The following is an 18,986-nucleotide window of genomic DNA, read 5'->3' as shown; positions in this document are numbered from 1 at the left end:
CTTGTTTATTTTTTCAAAAAGCACGGAGTCTACTCTGTTATTATCTTATTCCACTTTCCATTTCACAAGCACGAGTGGTGCCTCGCCTCTCCAGCAGGTTGGTGGCTGGCTTTCTTGCTCGAACACGTCGCGGGGATGAAAGCTCGCTCAGTCTGATCGGGCCGTTGTTCCCTGTTGTGCTTTTAGCCAGTCTCTGGGTGGAATCGGTTGCTTCCAGCTGGGTTCATGTTATAAACATGTTAAGAAGACAACAGTCTCAGAGAGTCACATGTCTCTCCACATTTTGTCTTCTTTTGACTGTTTTTTTTTTTTTTTTTTACTGTGTAGGGGTGGGGACTTCGGTCTTTTTTTATCAGGGAAGCTCTCTAATCCTCCTTTTGTTGATAGAGAAGCAACACTGTGCTGCTTGCAGTCTGTTGGAACTCATCACATGTACATATGCGGCTCCACTTCCTGCCCTTTTGACAAGAGACATCCCCACCTTCTTGACTTTTTTGTTTCCAAACTAAACAGTCCAAATAAATGGCAGGGTGTGCAGTCCTGTTCCCGTGCCTGCCTTTGGTTCGTTAATTCCACTCAGGCCTCAGGTAGTTGGGGATGCACTGACACACTGGGCGGCTGTAGTAAAATCCAGCCTGGCACACACGTCTGGGGTTTCTGCAAGGCAGCCTGTAACAACTAGTGACAGCAAGGGAAAGATCAAAAGAAGAGACGATCAGGAGGTAGGGTAAAAGGAATAGGGATGGGAAAGCGGATAAAGAGAAGGAATTAGAGCAGGGAAAGAAGGAAAAAGGGGGGAAAATGAAATGAGGACAGTAAGCAAAAGATTTTTGTAAAGGGTGAGGTTGAGAGTAGGAAGATAGGAACGGAGGAGAAATAAAAAGAAGGCACACTGGAGATTATTTTTGTCTTGGCATGCTTACTATTGATTATTCAGCTCATCGCATCCCTTTTGAGCAAACCCCGATCCAAGTTTTGTTTGCATGCGCATCAAAAGGTTCTGTGTGTGAGACAAAGAGGGAGTATTTTTCCAGAGGTGGGGGAAGATTCTGGGAACTCTCTTCAAAATCACAGTAGGTAGATGGTCCTTTGTGAACCACCTCCTGCGACCAGATGTTGAATCAAACTTAAGGAAGAAAAAAAAAACTATTATGGAAAAGAAAGGATTATTTAACATCGACTAAATCCTTCCTTCTAAATTTAGATATTGCCTTTTTTTTGTTGTTCATGAGGTGAGCTGCTATTGGTTTGTGTTGGAAAGCTTAATTCATTTACAGAATGGTGAAGTTGTATAATGTGAAATGCCAGCTTTGGGAGTATTTCTTATTTTCATGAGCTTACTTGGACTAATGCAATTTGACACGCGTGAGCTCGTTCTTCAACAGCTGAAAGGATTTGTGCACTTTGCCAGTCTTAAGGCCACTTTGGACAAAGAAGTCTAACACAAATGTGGACAAACGAGGGCTGTGCAAACTGGACACAGAGACAGTTTGCCTATGAAGTGTTAGCTGCACTGGTAACATTTACAGAAATGAACAAAATACTGAACACAATTCATAGGTTTCTGTCATGTTTATGCAGCTAATCACCCATGGGTGCAACTACTGGAGTGCTATGAGGGTTGTGAGGCAGGTATACATATATTTAATGACTCAGTCATCATTATTGTAGTTTTATAAAGCTCCTTTGTTACTCTGGGTTATTAACAACATAAGAGCTCTTTTGATGTCTTAAATATCTTTGCTTTAAAGAAAATAATAATCATAGACTCTCCCTACCCATGTCTGATGCCTGTTGGATTATGGGTGACATGAATTCCAGCTCTTTTGGGTTCAGTAACGCCTACTTTGGCGGTTCAGTTATACCATAAATGTGTCATTTCAAAGGCAATAAATAAATTTGCACCAGAACACCAAATTAATCTAGCAAAAAAAGAAATAAAGCCAAAAAAAATGGCCTCCAGTGACTGGTGCCTAAATCAGTATCTGTTAATACCACACAATCACATAATGTCATTTTAATGTAATTATTTTAGATTGTTTTTAAGATCTCGAGACATCATTGCATCTTATTTTTCATATAAGTACATTATGGTTAAATGTGGAGAAAGTGTATAAAATTTTAGCTTAGTGTAGCTAATGTTGGCTCAGCTTTAAATACGCATGCAAAAATTTAATATTTTAGACTTTCTTCTCTACTGTGTCCAAAATGTGCAACTTTTACGTTGAAGTCAAACAGTCTCTGATTACTGTTTGCATCAAGTCTGATAATGGAAGCAACGCAATCTGATGCTTCAGTGCACTTAATTGAATTGCCCCCCCCCCAAAAGGGAAGACAGGACAAGCAAAGTTTTCACATGGTTGAGGCAACATCAGCATTTGAATGATTAATTCACACGTCAATATACATTTGCATTAGCACAAGTGGTATTATTAAAATTGGCAACTTGGCAACAACTGCAAATTAATTATTCTTTGTACACAGACTTGTTATTTTTTAATTTTATTACCATATCATTAAACTGTTAATTGACAGTATTTAATGTCAGCTATATTTCATTTTATCTCGTCTACGCTTCCTCAGTTTTAATATATTAGCAGGCTAATGTTAGCTGCTTCTGTTAGCTACATGCTAAACTAGTTTAGTAGTTTTATATAGAGACATTTTAAGACCCTGCCAGAAAGACTGTTGCAAATATTTAGCCAGTTACAACTAATCTCATGCAAACAAGTCTTTATTTTGTGAAAAGCAGTTTTTCAGCCTGTCTGAACAAGTTTTTATCTTGTGCGTTTTAACAAACAAGTAATCTTGTCTGTGCATCTGATTTATTTTGACTCGTGTGCACACACTTTAGGGGCTTTGTAGCAGACCTTTTACTGTGTAAATAAACAGGCAATGCTTGAAGAGCCAAATTCCAAAATTTAAGCCATTTAACATTTTAAGTTCACCTCATAGGTGAGGTGTTTGACAGACCCGGGATATGCTGGAGAGATTGTATCTCTTGGCTGGCTTGGGAATGCCGGATAAAAGGCAAAAAAGTGGATGGATGGATATTTTAAGGTTACATAGCTTTTTAGATTAAAAAAAAGAAAAGTCATAAAAACTGAACAGACAAAAAGTGGTTAAAAATGGAGGCTGCAACTTTCCACAAAGAGCTAATCTGTTATACTGAGATTGACCTTTGGTTTCATTTCATCCCTCTTAAGCTCAGAAAGTGCAGGAAACTGGTACTAAAGGTCACTTGCATGTAAATCCACAAACTTTCCCACATGTGAAGCCACCAATATAAAAGCCTGAGTCCGCGGATGTGTTTTCTTTGTGCCTGTCACTCCATCTGTCTCTGAGCTTCCCCCTGTCTGCTCTGATGGCTGCTCTGCTCACTGTCATCAAGTTCACCCAGTCTCCCTCTGTGTCTCTCTGCAGGCCTCTCGGGTCAGGGGAAGGTTGATCCCTCGCATGCTGACTGTGGGAACCGAGGCACGCATGCAAAGCACACGCAAATGTTTAGAATGCCTCAAGTCCATAAAAGGTCACATGGAAACATGCGAACAAAAGAAAATGGAGGGAGAACGCTTGCTTTTTCCCATGTGGAATGTTTGACATCTCCATCGAGAGCTGCTTTTCTTAATGCTCTCGCTCCTTCCGTGGGTGATGGCACCCCAGTGGGTCAACAGTCATTTGAAGCACCATATGCAGGAGCAGTTCTCCCAGTTTAAGCCGCTGTTTGAGGCAACACGAATGAAAGTGCTCTGGATAGTTGTGCATATTTAAAATCATTCAGTGCTCAGCTCAGCAGTGAATATCTACAGCATGTGCAGACTTTTTTTGTTCCAAAATAAAACTCCCTTCGCTGTATTACTAAAGCCCCGAGGCAGTTTTCCTGCTCTGAAATCAATTGTGTAATTGAAGTTAGTCATTAGTGCCAAGTTGTATGTTTGCAGTGATTTTTGTAATCACTCTCCAAGAGATCGCCTGCTACTGTGGTTTGAATTAGTGTTACATGATTTTCACGGCAGCGACTGTGTCGCCACGATCTCGGTTTCCTAGTTTCCATTTGATTTCTGAAGATGTGGAGAGGGTCCACACCTTCAGGTTTCTTGGTGTTCTCATCTCTGCTGATCTCTCTTGGTCCAGGTTATCCAGAAGGCTCAGCAGCGACTTCACTTCCTGACGGTCCTCAGGAAGAACTACTTGGGCTCAAACCTGCTGCTGACCTTCTACCGCTCATCCACTGAGTGTCTGCTGACGTACTCTATCACAGTATGGTACGGCAGCTGCACTGAGGCAGACAGGGTCAGGCTTCAGAGGGTAGTCAAGACAGCACAAAGAATCACTGGCTGCCCTCTCCCCTCCCTGATGGACATCTACACCTCCCGCTGCCTCAGCAGAGCCAGAAACATCATCAAGGACAGCTCACAGCCTGGCTTTGATCTGTCTGACCTGCTGCCCTCTGGCAGGAGCTACAGGAACAAACAGACTCCAGAACAGTTTCCTCGCCAGAGCAATCACCACCCTGAACTCACACACTCACCCACTGTAACTGTGCAACACCCACATCTCTGTGCAATATATTATTCATACTGAACAATATCTATCACTCCTATATTGTGTAATATCCAGTATTCATTCACTAGTGCAATATTCATTCACCAAGTGCAACATTCACCATCATTATTATATGTATACACTTATTTTTTTTAGAACTTATATGTTTTTATACATTCTCTTATTTTCTGTATTTTTAATACATTTTATTTTCTGTATATTTTATACATTGTGTTTTATTTTCTGTATATTTTTAGATTATATTAGATTATTATATTTTTATTTTAGAGAGTTTGACTTTCTATTGCATGGCACTGAACAGGAATGGCCCTCCAATCTCACTGTACATCCTGTATAAAGACAATAAAGGCATTCTATTCTATTATATTCTATCCCTGTTTGGATTTAGTTAATACTGTTCACACTTTCTTAGTGTTTCCTGTGTTGTCCGTTCTGTCTTTCTCTGTTTTGTTGGCTTCCTGATTTTCTTTGTAATGACTTTCTCTGTGTGTCTCCAGTACTTGTTTTCCTTCCTTTTATTAGGGTCACCTATGATTGGCTGTTTTCACCTGTTTCTAATCAGCTGTGTGTGTATAGTCTTGTTTGTCTGCCTGTCAGACTTCTCTATGGCACTTGTGCCTCCCCCCTTTTTTGGATTCCTGCTTATTTAACCCACTTCATTGTCCTATATTTGGGTCCTCTAAGTCTCTTTCTGAGTGTGCTCTGGATCTATATATATATAGTCAGTGCCTTTACACAATACAGTGGAAATGTTTAGTTGGGGATTTTTACACAACATTGGAAGTAAGAAGAGGAACTAATAATTCCAGTGAATTGTTTTGATGATGCATGCATGGAAACCAGACTTGGATACTGTTTTTAGACCAAGTATGCATAAAGTGCTCTTTGTTGTGAGTGATGTGATGTTTGGCTGTGATTTGACATCAAGAGGAGGGTATTTTATGTCACTTCAAGAGCTAAGAACTAAGTAGATTGATGACATCAGTGACATCAGTGACTATAAATACAAAAGTCAACTATTAAAAGTTTGAATTAAGAACACAATTAATGTTTTGATTTAGTGTGTCTGAAGTTCACTTTTTGCGTTTGCCAAAGGGGGTTCTTATAAGTTTAGCAGGCAGACAGCAACAGTGCAAATACCTGAGATGATTTCTCTCCCAGACGAGGCAATAAAGCAGGTAACCAAAGCCGCTCTGACTCTAAAGCAGTAGCAGGAATGGACTCCTGGCTGCCTTTTATGCCTACCTGCATGTATTTGGGTTGAACTTCTTTCCCTGCCGCATGCACGACTGATGACTCTCTCTGCACTGACACAGGCAGGTATCCGGGTTCAGGGGCTGGTTCCTGGGACACTCCGCAGCGCACACACAGCCGCACAGCTCATCGTTCCACCTCTGGCCGGCGGGACACGACTTCCCCTCGCCCTGACCTTCGCACTGGCATTCACCTGAGAGAAGATCACCGAGATAACCGAGGAGGGGGCATGATTTTATGAATTAAAACCAGACTTTATCAGATATTGCGTTGCACATGCCTCGCGGCACTGCTGGGCTAAATATTTGATGGTCATGTTTCTACTTGTAAGCAATTTGCATGAAGCCATCTTTCCCAAAATTCCCTTTATCTGTTTATTTTTATCTCTCCAGCTTGCTCAGTTACTGTAGATGGCTGTTTGGGGCACTTATTATAAACTTGTCTTTATGAAACCAAAACCAAAGGCTTCAAGAAAACTTTTTAATGTTTAAGAGCTGCACTTTGGCATTTTACACAAAGCAGCCGAAACAGTATATTTAAAATCTGCACAATAAATGGAACCCTTTCTCACAGGTATTGTGGTCCAGTTTCCAGCCTGGATCACAGCTGGCTTCAGTGAGGCCGTTTTGACAGATGCACTCGCACGTGGACTCATCCAAAACTCTATTGGGCCCACAGAGAGCCAGCAGGCCTGAGTCCAGCACTTCTGGAAGACACAGAGAAAGTCAAAAATTGTACAAAAAAAAAAAAAAAAAATTCAGCTTTAGGAAATATTGAGCAGACTGATGATCCTCAGAGTATGAAACACTGTAAAGGTGAGGTTGGCAGTATTTATTTATTTTACTGAAGTATCCCAGGAGAAGACAACTCTTTTTGGGGTCGTGTCAGAAAGGGCATCAAACATGTTTGATTTGGCACGACCTGCCGCGGTGACCCCTTGTGAATGAGAGAAAGTAGCTCATCTGTAAAGCTGTTTGATGGATTGTCATGAAATGTGCCACAGATGTTCCCCAGAAGATAACCTTTAATATCTTAGGTCATCCCCTGATTTCCCATCTAACGCTATATTCACGTCAAAATTTGAATCTGTCCTGGGCTGAAGACTCCCCGCAGCTGTACCTTGAGCTGTAACGGCGAACTTCATGATATCCCAGCTAAACATCAGCCTGTTAGCATGATAGTGTTTAGTTTACTCCCAGAGCTTTGTGTTCTCATGGCTGTCAGTTTGGCAGGCAGCTACAGGAACTGTGGTTTAAGTTGCAGAGAGGCGGGCATTTTCTTTTCTTAGGTCACATACCTGTGGTAAATCCAAAGAAGAGAATACTTCTTGGTTTACACTTGCACTGATGTTGCATGTGGAAACAGTAGTTTGTCGAACAGACATGGGAGCCCTGCTACGTCCACAAAGTGGATTACCTTTAATGATTTTACTCTTCTCATCTGTTCATAAAACAATAATATATGTCAGGAAGGGCTAGTTTATTATAGAAAAGTAGCCAAAGGTGGTAGGTGCTGTAGTTCACTGCATGATTCTACAAGCAAAATGCCATAAAAACATTCCTGCTACAATTGAATAGTCATGAGCTCAGGGAAGGATCATTTTAGATCATTTCATTTGCCATCTCAACATCCCCACTACCATCATCATCATCATCATCATCATCATCATCATCATCATCATCATCATCATCATCATCATCATCATAATGTGGGTGTTGTTGCTGAGTTGTGTTTTATCTGGTTTGCATCCTAAAATGTGCTCAGTGGGAGTTTTTTTTTTGGATGAATGTGCATTCCAGTTCAGAGTGTCTGAGTTTGGTCAATTATATATATATATATATATATATATATATATATATATATATATATATATATATATATATATATATATATATATATATATATATATATATATATATATATATATATATATATATGAATATAAGTCAGTGCAGTTCATTAGATTTATCACTTTGTTTTCATTCATGTTTTATGTTCCTGTGCCTCTTTTCCACCAATGCAGTTCTGGTACTAGTGCTGACCCAGTTCTACATTGGCACCTTTTGAGTACCAGACCACATTTCAATTGATTATTATGTAGCATTGTTAAAAGTTGGGGTAGTTCCTGTGGTACTAGTACTAGCCTCTTTGGCACCGGCATCAATCATTTTTCAGCGTGTGGAACTAGTTCCAGATTGGCCATTGGCACCACATCAGTGGAAAAATGGTAATTGTCGGGTTTGTTTTCAAACATACTGGGTGTATGCCCCATGCTTGAGAACCAATGATGGACTAGACTGAATATGAATCAACATGAGTAGAAATTGACTAATTTGACCAACGTGACTCATACGCACATACCTGCCTCTCTCTCAGGGTAGTTTATCGTGTCTGCAGAGATGCACACACAGTTTACTGGATCCCATAAGGAGCCTGAGGCACAGGGGAGTTCAGGAGGAGAACACCTATCAACGGACACATGCATTCACGCTCTATTATCAATGCATGGATACACAAACAGTGAGTCATGAATAATTGTAAAGGCACCCACACATCGCTCTTCACCTATCACTCCAACTCACAGGTGATCTGTTGCTGCTCGTCTGATGATGGAGCGGAGCGGCCGCTTCTGGAGGCATTCGCAGGAAGTGTGGTTGATGAAGGTTACCATGACAACAGTGCGATCCATCCTAGACTGGGACAGTTCCATCAGCTAGGAGCGGGAAGATGAAAGTTAGATATATGCATCTGTGTGTGTGTGTGTGTGTGTGTGTGTGTGTGTGTGTGTGTGTGCGTGCGTAAAATCCTAAATTGTGGAAGAAATTTATTTTCTTTGCTTTTTCTCGTCTTTCCTTTTCTTCTGCTGCAGCACTGGTGCTGTTTAGATGTTGATGTAATTGTTGTAAGATTGTGCAACTGTGCGTGACTCCACTGTGTATATTGCATTAACACAATGTCCAGTTGCAGCCAAAGGCTGTCCCACTGGAGTAGGGCGGGTTGTAATACATACAAGCTGGTTACATAAGCGGGCAGATTGGTTTCTGTCCTCTTTCCTGAGGCAGTTTGAGGTGCAAGAGCATAAAATCCAGCACAATCGTGTAATGGAGCGGAGTGTTAAATAATTCAAGTGTACGAGTTGTTAAATACAAGGAGGAGAATAGAGACTCCAGGCGCATTACTTACCGTCTTGTTCACGAGAGTGTAACTTGTATTCGTGCAGTAAAAAGCTTCGTTGTTGCAGCATCCGCCGCAACGATGCAGCGCCACACAGTGAGGGAGGTAGAATTGACTGGTGGATTCTGGGTATTCTTTAACAACCTCGATGCACACCTCTCTGGGCTGGCATGAGGTTCGCTGGATCTCCTCTAAGATGACTGAAAACACAAAATGCAAGGCACAAGATTATTCAGTAGCTTGTACAACCTTCAGCAGCAATAACTTGTAGTAATCATTTTCTGTATGACTTTATCAGCCTCTCACATCATTATTTAGGAATTTTGGCCCACTCTTCTTTACAACGTTGCTTCAATTCATTGAGGTTTGTGAGCAATCATTTATGCACAGCTCTCTGACGGTCCCAACACAGCAATTCAATCAGGCTGAGGTCTGGACTTTGACTGAGCCGTTGCAACAGCTTCATTCTTTTCTTTTTCAGCCATTGTTCTGTTGCATGACCGTGTTTTGGCCCAGCTTTAGCTGTCAGACAGACGGCCTCATATTTGACTCTAAAATACTTTGGTATACAAAGGAATTTGTAGTTGACTCAATGACTGCAAGGTGCCCAGTTTCTGTGCCTGCAAAAACAAGCCCAAATCATCACCCCCTCCGCCACTGTGGTCGACAGTGGTGGTATGAGGTGTTTGTGCTGATGTGCAGTGTTTGGTTTTCTGCAAATGGGATGCTGTGAATCACATTTGGACAACTGCAACTGCTTCTCTAAGATCATTGCTGAAGTTTTTCCTCCTTGGCATTGCATCAATATACCTCTGACTGCTCCAGACCAGCAAACTGACAAAAAAAAAAGTTTAATCTAATACCAGCTACTTTTTTTGTCCCCAGTACAATCAAATCCATCTGCCAGTCCCTAAAAAGCACGATTCTGTGGTTATATCACCGCTGCATTGCTATTTTTCAATTTGCCAGTGTTTTCAAATATTTCAGACTGCTGTGGTTGAAAAGGCTACATTAGCAATAACAGCACATTTTGTGAGTGAGCTGGCACTGGCTTGACTTCTCCAAATCAAATGAATTTTGCTCTAATATGCAAAATAAATCTTTGCAAACAGACTACCTCTGTGCACGCGCTTTGAGAGACATGGCAGTCTTTACCTCGCAGAGTGTCATCGACTTTGTAGAGAGCCTCCTCCCTCTTTGGAACCCACATGTCCTGATCATTAGCGTTGAGTAAAGGGCTCACTAAAGATGTGGATAAAGACGGAGAAGAGGGGGAGGAAGAGCCGTGCCATGACCTCTTCCTCAGGCACTGCTGAATCACACTGTATTCAGGGTATAGAAGCTGGAGCAGCTGATCCACATTTGTTATTGTCTCCAAACTGAGCAGGTCATTTGACTGCACCGGAGCCTGGGAAAAAAGAATAGAGAAATTATACTTTTTACGCATGTAAACAGTACGAGCAAAAACAGGAGATATGGAGCTCAAAAGATGGAAAACAAATTGTCACTTGGCTTATAAGACAGAAACCTTAAAGCTAAGAGGCTGTTTTGGTTGTATAATAAAATAGAAACACTTTGAAAGAGAGTTGGACTTCTGAATGATGCCGTTGTGTATTTTTGGAGGAAAATTGTTTTATACGGCAGAATTTACGGTGTCAGGTTTGCTGGTTTGTGCTGGGTAAACAGTGAATACCTCAGCTGCCAATGTGTTGTAACATGTTGCTTTTGGCTACTGTTAGTTATTAAGAGCCTGCGTGTCCTCTCTTCACCTGCACACACTGGTATTTTTTTACTGACAAAAAAAAAGAAAAAAAATTCCAAGGCAGGAAGGCAAAATTTGAGAGTAGATACAGGAAATGCATACGTCTACTTATTATGCTTTTCCATTGTATGTCATATATACACTATGTACAAGACTGCATAAAAGCCCCGAGCCACCATAATTTCTTTATATTTTGCTAGGAAATAGGTGCAGTGATTTATTGCAGTATGTGCAAATATAAACAAAAATACAGTATTTAAGGCAAAAACTGAGTTTGAACAATTCTAACAAGCTTGAAAATCAATATTTGGTGTGACCACCTTTATTCTTCAGCACAGTCTGAACTCTCTGAGGCAGCTTTCTTCTCATTTCTTTAAGCAGTCTTCAGGAATAGTTCTCCAGGCTTCTTGAAGGACATTCAAAGCTCTTCTTTGGATGTTTCTGCCTTTTGTTCCGTTCTGTGTCAGCATGATCCCACACTGCTTCAGTAATGTTGAGGTCCGGGCTCTGGGGAGGCCAATCCATGACTGATAGTGTTCCACTGTGTGTTTTTCTATCCAGGTATGCTTTTACTACATTGACAGTGTGCTTCAGATCATTGTCATGGTGAAAAATGATGCTGCTGCCAGTCAGACACTTTCCAGATTGTATTGCATGGTGGGTCAAAATCTGATCTGGTCCAACAAGATGTCCAACACCACTGGCTGAACTGCAGGCCCAAACCAGCACAGAGCCTCCATCGGGTTCTATAGAAGACTGTAGCTGCTCACTGTTGTAAAACTCACTGACCTTCTCTGTACATATTAACAGTTTGGTTGAAAAATGTCAAATTTGGATCCATCACTCCATCAGACCTGCTGCCACTGATTTTCAGTCCAGTGCTTGTGTAATTTGGCATACCTCAGTCATATCTCCCTTTCCCTTCTATATGCATCTCTCAGGTCTTTGATGGATCTTTTCCTATTTCTTAAGGACACGGCTTTCAGATACTGCTCATCTGCTGATAGTTTTTTTTTTTTTTTTAGGCCTGCCATTTCTTCTTCTGTCCTCCACTTGTCCAGTTTCCTCAATTTTTTTTATTATCGGCCATGCTGACATATGTCAAGCCTTCAGCTCTTTGGGAATCACCTTGTTGATGCAAATATATTATTTTATGCCTGTCAAACTCTATTATGATTGGCATTTTTCATATATTAATGATGTGTTTGTGACAGGCTGATAGCAACAAGTTTAGTAAAGATACAATTAAAAATTGGTTCTTTGCTAAATTGTTATTTGTTGAGACAACACTGGTTCATCCCTTGAGTTTGGTGCCTTTTTATGGTTGAATGATTCAAACCCTTCCTATAAAAAGAGTCACTGCACTGAAAATGAGTTAAAAAGCGGCCAATGTCCCAAGAAAAACTTTGAAAGACCCTCAGAAAGCACAGAGAATTATTGCTCAAGACTGTTTTTAAAAATAGAAAATCTGGTTGCACGGAAGTAAAATTTAAAGAAGTGAGGGGTGACTCAAGACTTTTGCGCAGTACTATATGAATCATGCAAAGTTACTCTAGTGTAGTCTGATAACTGGAACTGCTTCCATTTAAACCTTCTATGTAAGTGCTTCAAAGGTTTACTTTGGGGTAACATTGGACCTGCTTAAATAGACAAACAGAGTGGAGATTACTCAATGTGGTGGACCAGATCCATATAGTAAATCAGTTTAACGCATATATCATTCTATAAACCATTCCAGCTGTGAGTCATCCCAACAATGATTTTCCTGCCATCGCGATAAATGATTCAGTCCTACTTTAATTAGAGCAGATGAAAGATGAGACGTTAACTGGCTAACAGAAGCTGCTGTATCATCTGACAGAATGTCAGCAGGGAGTTGGTCTTTGAGTGTCACATTTGAAGTCTTCCTGGGAAAACGAGTGGCTGTTTAATTTCCCAGGCTGAGAGAGAGCAGCAGACTGGCACAGCTGGCACTACCTAAACAGAAACTAGATCTCTGTAGTGTTATCACTATTTCCATTTATCTCTTTCTGTCTGCCTCCCACTCCTTTTCCATTTCTCTCCATCCATCTTATCGAATATCAGCATATTTTACTGTCATTGTTGGCCTGCATTTCATAGTGGGGCTTTTTTTTCTTTTGCACCCAATACATTAAATATGAAATTCTGTATTCAATGTAACCTCTACTACTGCTCCAAAAAGGAACTGTATACACAATGCAGGACTGCTCCACCACGATGCTGCATGACAGCCTCATGGTGGCACTACTGGAAAGGTTAGAGGTTCTTTTTTGGACCATGAGGTCATGTTTGCTTTTGAGATACCTCACTTAAATGAAACAACACTGGCCTCGTTTCCACCCAGTGAACACAGAAAAATTAGTCCCAGGAACAAATTTTTAAGGAACCCGAATGTCCTTCCAGTTAGTTGTTTGTCTGTGTTTCCCTACACTCTGAAGACCTGTAAATTACTCTGTATAAGACAGCTGTTTTTACACATGGGACTTCTTTGCTCTCCGTCATCCCTTGAACCGTGCCACACGTGCAATTTTGTTTAGGCTGTAAATAGCTTTCAGGTGATGTAAACCTCTCTGGCAGCCGTATTGCATGTTTAGAAAATGTAAAATAGAGCAGAATGCATTTCTAAACATACAGTTTAGTTTAGCATAGTTGCCTTCTTTTTATGCAGTTAATTCCTACCAAACCTTTGCACAACCAAAGTTGCTTTTTAAGTCAAGTACAACCAAAAGTTGGCAGAATACATTACCAGTCAAAAGTCTGGACACACTCACCCATTCATATAAATGGATGAGCGTATATTGTAGAACTGTTTATGACTGTATCCGTCAATAACTGTCAAACAACAGAAGACAGAATCTTCTCTTGTTTTCTTATAAGATATCCCCCCCCCCTTTTTTTTTCTTCCTCATCCTCCCACTTTTGTGTTGTTCGTTGATCACATGACATGAGTTAATCGCTAAGGGACTGTGAGGTCATAATGGACGGATCATGCTTCCATTGCTTTGGGGTGTGCCTATCATGAGGCACTGCTGGCACGCACACACACACACACACACACCCATTCATTTGTCACTCATCCTGTGTGTTTTTATTACAACCATCTTAAGTCTGAAGTTATTGCGACTGAAAAACAGTTAAAAGAAAAAAGCTTGTCTGATAACTGGCTAGTCCCATTAAGATATCTCATTAGAATCAGATCATTGAGTTAGTTCAAAGCATTGCTGGTTCAGGTTTCCTCCTACACATATGGAAACAATGCTGACAAAAAACAAGCTCACTGTCTTAAATGCCAGACGCACTGTGACTCACTGCTGTCATAGTTGATTTTTGATAAGTCTGAATTTTTTAACTCGCGCACTAAGTGGCTTCCACTGAATGAGGTCTACATTTCTAGAGCAGGAAACCAAACACCAAACCATTTCCTGGTTGACTCATAAACAGTCTTTATCTTAAGGTAGACTTTTAAAATCATGATGACTTTTTTTTTTTTTACAGAATCCTGCTGTCAGTCATGACTGAATAACTTCACGGAAACAACAAACAAAAAGAAAAACATTGTGTAAAACAAATTTATTATGCAAAGAAATGCATATTTCTTAATTTTGTGTAAGTCTATTGTGTGTCTATATAAGCTGAAGTCCTTTAATCACTGACACCCCACTACTACATTTATTTCTGAAAAAAAAAAAAAACTGTCCTTCATCCTCAGCTGTTTTCATGTCGTGTATCATAGCAAAGTCATTTTATAAGTCTATCTTATAATAGCTAAATAAGCTGCTCTCCAGAGTTTGTAATGATTCTTCTAATAATTGTTTCTTATAATGTGTTACATTTTCTGTTTTAGGCTTTTGGAGGATTCAGGTGTCCCACAAGGATCAGTACTGGGTCCCCAGCTGTTTCATTTATAAATCTTAATAAATATTATGTGATAATATAATAAACTATATTTTCCAAATGAACAGTAAATGTCCATTTTTATTATTATGCTGATGACACCATGTTGTGTCCCTTCAGTTCTATGGCAGCCAATCTACTTTTTTTTTGTTTTAGTTTAAACATTTGTGTGCATGCCTGTGAGTCATTCTGTCTGTAAACACGATAGCTCGAAAGGTTTTGAATTAATTCTGATAAAACTTTATAGGGGGGTAGAGTGGGGTCATGTTAAGAAACCATTAAAGTGTGGCTTACATCCACTAATGTCTTCAAGATCAACTTAATGATTTATTGGTTAAAAATTGACAAAAAAAACAACCCTTATAACTTTGAAACTGTTATTTTTACTGCACTACAAACTTCTTAAAGTACATTGAAAAAGAACAAAGAAAACAAAATGAATATATATGAAATACAACACTATTCCTTTAAAGTAAACATTGCCCAGAGAGTGAGCTGCCTTGGTGGAGGTTTGTGGTCTGTGTGCTTCTTGTTAGGAGTATGTATTTGCAGTTGTATCCCTGAAAAGAGGTTTTCTTTTAACTTGTGCTCATTGTACTTTTTTGTGTATTTTACTTTTCTTTACATTATATGCAAAGACTGCTGGATAGGCCACTTTCCTTAGGTTCTGATTATTCTACTTATGTTTGATTGACATTATGGAGTACACCCCATGATTCAGTAGCTCGTAGAGCCACCTTTAGCAGCAATAACTTGAAGTAATCATTTTCTGTATGATATCGTATTTACAATGTTGCTTCAGCTCATTGAGGTTTGTGGGTGTTTGCTTATGTGCAGCTCTCTTAAGGTCCTACCACAGCATTTTGGGTTGAGGTCTGGACTTTAACTCTGCCATTGCAACAGCTTGATTCTTTTCTTTTTCAGTCATTCTGTTGTAGATTTGCTGCCCAATTTGGGCCAAGCTTTAGCTGTTGGACAGATGGCCTCACATTTGACTCTACAGTACTTTGGTATACACAGGAGTTCACTGTCAACTCAATGACTGCAAGGTGCCCGGGTCCTGTGAGTGCAAAATAAGTCCAAATCATCATCCCTACACCACTGTGCTTAGGTTGAATTTCCTGGGACATCCCAGGATTGTGGTATTTTGTTAATGTACCCCTTTTAACATAATTAATGTTGATGAGGTCACTGTGGCTCAAGTGGCTCAGAAGGTCAGTGGTTTGATCCTCGGTTCTTCTAGTATGAATGTCAAAGCATCCCTGGGCGAAACACTGAACCCATAATGGAACAATTGGACTATAAATGTTAAGTTAAAAGTGCTTAGGCATGGAACAAATTATGTTGTGTGAATGAGGGAATGAGGCTTGTAGTAAGAAAGCGCTTTGAGTGTTCAAATGGAGTGGAAAAGCACTATAATATTAGTACTAGTCCATTTACCATTTATACACTTGAAAGCTCCAGACCTGCAAACTGCCAAAACTTCTGCTTTTATGGAGGTGGTTGCACTGGCTGATGAGCAGTTAATGAAGTGTTTTTGATTAACGGCACCTGGCTTCTTACACTCTTAATTCCTGTGGAAGCAATTAGGATTTCTTTCTCACATGACTGTATAAGGCACACAAAGCATCAAAGACAGATGCTATTGAAGTACGCTGGTGTACCACAAGGATCAATACTGGGTCCACTGTTTTATGTTGTTTTTATATATATATATATATATATATATATATATATATATATATATATATAAATTGTATTTATTTTCCAACTGAACATTTTAATATCCTTTTTTTTTTTTGAGTCTAAAAAATGATGAACTTGGTTAGATTTTCTAAGTCAATACAGATTAAATATCACAGTCCTTACAAAAGATATTCCTACATGTAGTGTTTCAGTGATGATGGTGGAGAGGACAGTGTAACAGTTGGGCATTGAATCAGCTTTTCCCTTAAAGTTTTCACCTGTATGCAGTTGACGCTAATCAAAACTGATATAATCATCATACTCTGGATGTAAGTAAAACTGGTCGGTCAAAGTTGAGCTTAAGTGTAAACGGGAAGCAGAAAAAGGACATGTCTTACCTGTGTGCCCATGTCTCCAGATGGGTAATAGTCTGTGTAGTCTTGTCCTGAGCACAAATAGCTGATATTAAGCATCCATAGGAGCACAGCTGGCATCCACATAGTGAGGAAATAGAGAGAGGGGGAAAGGAGAGGAGACGTCTGGACAGAAGAAGAGGAAGTTGTCGGATTTAAAGCTTGATGTAAAGAGAAAGCCAGGAAGGAGGAGAGGAAGGTGGAGGAGAAGGAAGAGGTTTCACAGATTTTATAGATATCTCTTTGCTCCTCTCTTCATTCTATCCTGGGACGAAGTTGCTCTTCTGGCACAGGTTGGTTAAATGTGGGAAATCAAGTGAATAAATCATGATGAGGAAATCTACTCCTCTTCCTCGTGTCAAACACAGCTCCTTCCCTCTCTCTCTCTCTCTCTAGCCTCTCCTCTCGTCTCGCTGCGCTTCCATTCTCGCTGTTGACCGTGATGTCAGGTGTCTTTAAATCGCTCTTTGCTTCAGTTTTGTCTTCACTTTGTCTTCTCTTTATATCTTTCTTGGCCTTGGGCTGGACTTACTCCTCAGTCTTTGTCTCTTTTTTCTTTTCTTTTCTTTCTTTTTTTTTTTTTTTGTTTGCTTATTCTCGCATTTATCTCGCTTTTTTCTCTCCAGCCTTGGCCGTCCTTGTCAGTCTCCTTCCCTCGCCCTTCACACTTGTGCACCTCCTCGCTTTCTTTATCTGTATTTTTTTTTCTCGTTTTCGCACAACAGCTGTGCGCTTCCCTTCCCCTCTGTCTGTTTCTCAGATTATTTCTGACTCTTTATCTGTCTCCTCTTTCTTCCCCAGAAAGCTTCAGGGCAAAGCTCTCTCCGTCTCTCTGGATCCTTTTTTTTCTTCCGCGCTTTCTAAATCTGTCCCAACTTTTCTGTCAGACTGTGTGATCCTTAAAAAAAAGACATCAAAGAGAGCTGAAACAATAGAAAGGGCTTATTTAAAATCCTGCCCCCCTGCACTGAAATAAAAAAAGGGGGCGAAAGAGTCCCGCTTTAAGTTCTAGTCCAGACAGCGTGAACGTGCGTCCTGCTCTCAGACGTCCTGCTGGAGTGAATGAGACAAAAATGCAAGAATGGAAAGCTTGTGTTTAATGGGCGGAGTAAAGGATTTCAGAGACATGGTCCGTGCGTTACAGCTGATTATACTGCCTCACTCTTTTTTTTTTCTTTATCCCCCCCATCCCAGAAATTGCAGGCTATGCAGCGCCTGGGTACTGGCGCACTTTCTCTCAACATGCCATCATCTTCTCTCTTTTTTTTTTTTATGATTTAAATTCACTGGGCAGGCTATATTTTTGTTTTCTCTGTGGGCTCTATAATTTGATTCTCTCAGACACGGAACACGTTGAACTGTCACTTTTAAAAATCAGATTATCCTCCCACGTTCCTCATCACTCTTCTCTTTTCTCCCACATTTGTTATCTTGGCATCTTTGTCATTCTACCTCTGTAATTCCTGGTAACGGGAGCTGCTGCCAGTGAGGCTGAACAATGCGTGCGTTCGCTCACCCAGGAGTGATGAATGTGAGTTGCCTAACTGCAGCTCTAAGTGCCTTTTTATGAGCTCCTAATACCTTTTGCTCTCTCCCTCTCTCTCTGTCTCTCCGCTTTATGTCAGCTGCCCCCAGTTCCCGCCGATTTCCCTTCGCCCCCATGAGCGCTATTTCTTTGTCAGGACTAGTCTGTGTGAGAGATAGAAATGAAACTCTCACACCTGCAGCTCACGGCCTTTTCGGTTTTTTTTTTTTTTTTTTGCTCTGGCTTTCACTTTTTTTTCTGACTTTCTCTGGTTTGTCCCTTGCAGGTCCTAAAAAAAAAAAAAAAAAAAAAAGACAAACTTTACATACCTCCCTAACTATTACTGCCCCAAGGCTGCGGGCATTGTGTGTCACGGAGCAGGAGGAGGAGGAGGGGGGGAAGGAAAGAGGAACAGTAGAAGGAGCTTTAATCTTTTCCTAAATTCTGAAATCTTTTTTTCCCACTCTCCCTTTTACCGACATCTATAAAGTAAATTACGGGGATGTCAGACAGACAGACAGACGGTATGGAAGTGGAGAAAAGACAGGAGGAGGAGAAGGCAGAAAGAGGTGTGTCTGGGAAACGCTCGAATGAGAAAACATCCGATTTTTGGGCCAGTCACTGCCAGCCTTTTGAAGGATTACACGCGCACGCATGCACGCACACACGCACATGCTGGCAAGTGCCTGCA

The 18,986-nt window shown here is 40.5% G+C and overlaps 1 protein-coding gene across 2 annotated transcripts; it reads right to left on the bottom strand.

Moving 5' to 3' along the window:
* Window positions 1-300: 300 nt before the first annotated feature.
* LOC115790960 (vascular endothelial growth factor C-like) lies at window positions 301-17,817 on the bottom strand. 2 transcript variants are annotated; one of them, XM_030745002.1, is made up of 8 exons: window positions 16,756-17,817; window positions 10,150-10,402; window positions 9,004-9,194; window positions 8,403-8,533; window positions 8,182-8,285; window positions 6,392-6,526; window positions 5,812-6,013; window positions 301-678 (listed from the first exon to the last, which is right to left on the bottom strand). In XM_030745002.1, exons 1-8 carry the CDS (start codon window positions 16,855-16,857, stop codon window positions 567-569), a joined length of 1,230 nt encoding a protein of 409 aa, XP_030600862.1. In that variant the 5' UTR covers window positions 16,858-17,817; the 3' UTR covers window positions 301-566. The 2 variants fall into 2 exon arrangements, with proteins under 2 accessions (XP_030600862.1, XP_030600872.1); XM_030745012.1 differs by having other exon boundaries at window positions 6,392-6,523.
* Window positions 17,818-18,986: the final 1,169 nt, after the last annotated feature.

Source organism: Archocentrus centrarchus, chromosome 2 (assembly GCF_007364275.1).
Source record: "Archocentrus centrarchus isolate MPI-CPG fArcCen1 chromosome 2, fArcCen1, whole genome shotgun sequence".
Lineage (NCBI taxonomy): Eukaryota > Metazoa > Chordata > Actinopteri > Cichliformes > Cichlidae > Archocentrus > Archocentrus centrarchus.
This window is presented reverse-complemented; position numbering and strand designations above follow the sequence as displayed.

Coding starts and splice junctions, on each gene's coding strand:
- LOC115790960 (XM_030745002.1), bottom strand. CDS start 16,857: ATGTGGATGCCAGCTGTGCTCCTATGGATGCTTAATATCAGCTATTTG. Junction 10,403..16,755: donor CTGGAGACATGGGCACACAG/GTAAGACATGTC, acceptor CTTTTTTCCCAG/GCTCCGGTGCAGTCAAATGA. Junction 6,527..8,181: donor CTACCCTGAGAGAGAGGCAG/GTATGTGCGTAT, acceptor TGTGTCTTCCAG/AAGTGCTGGACTCAGGCCTG.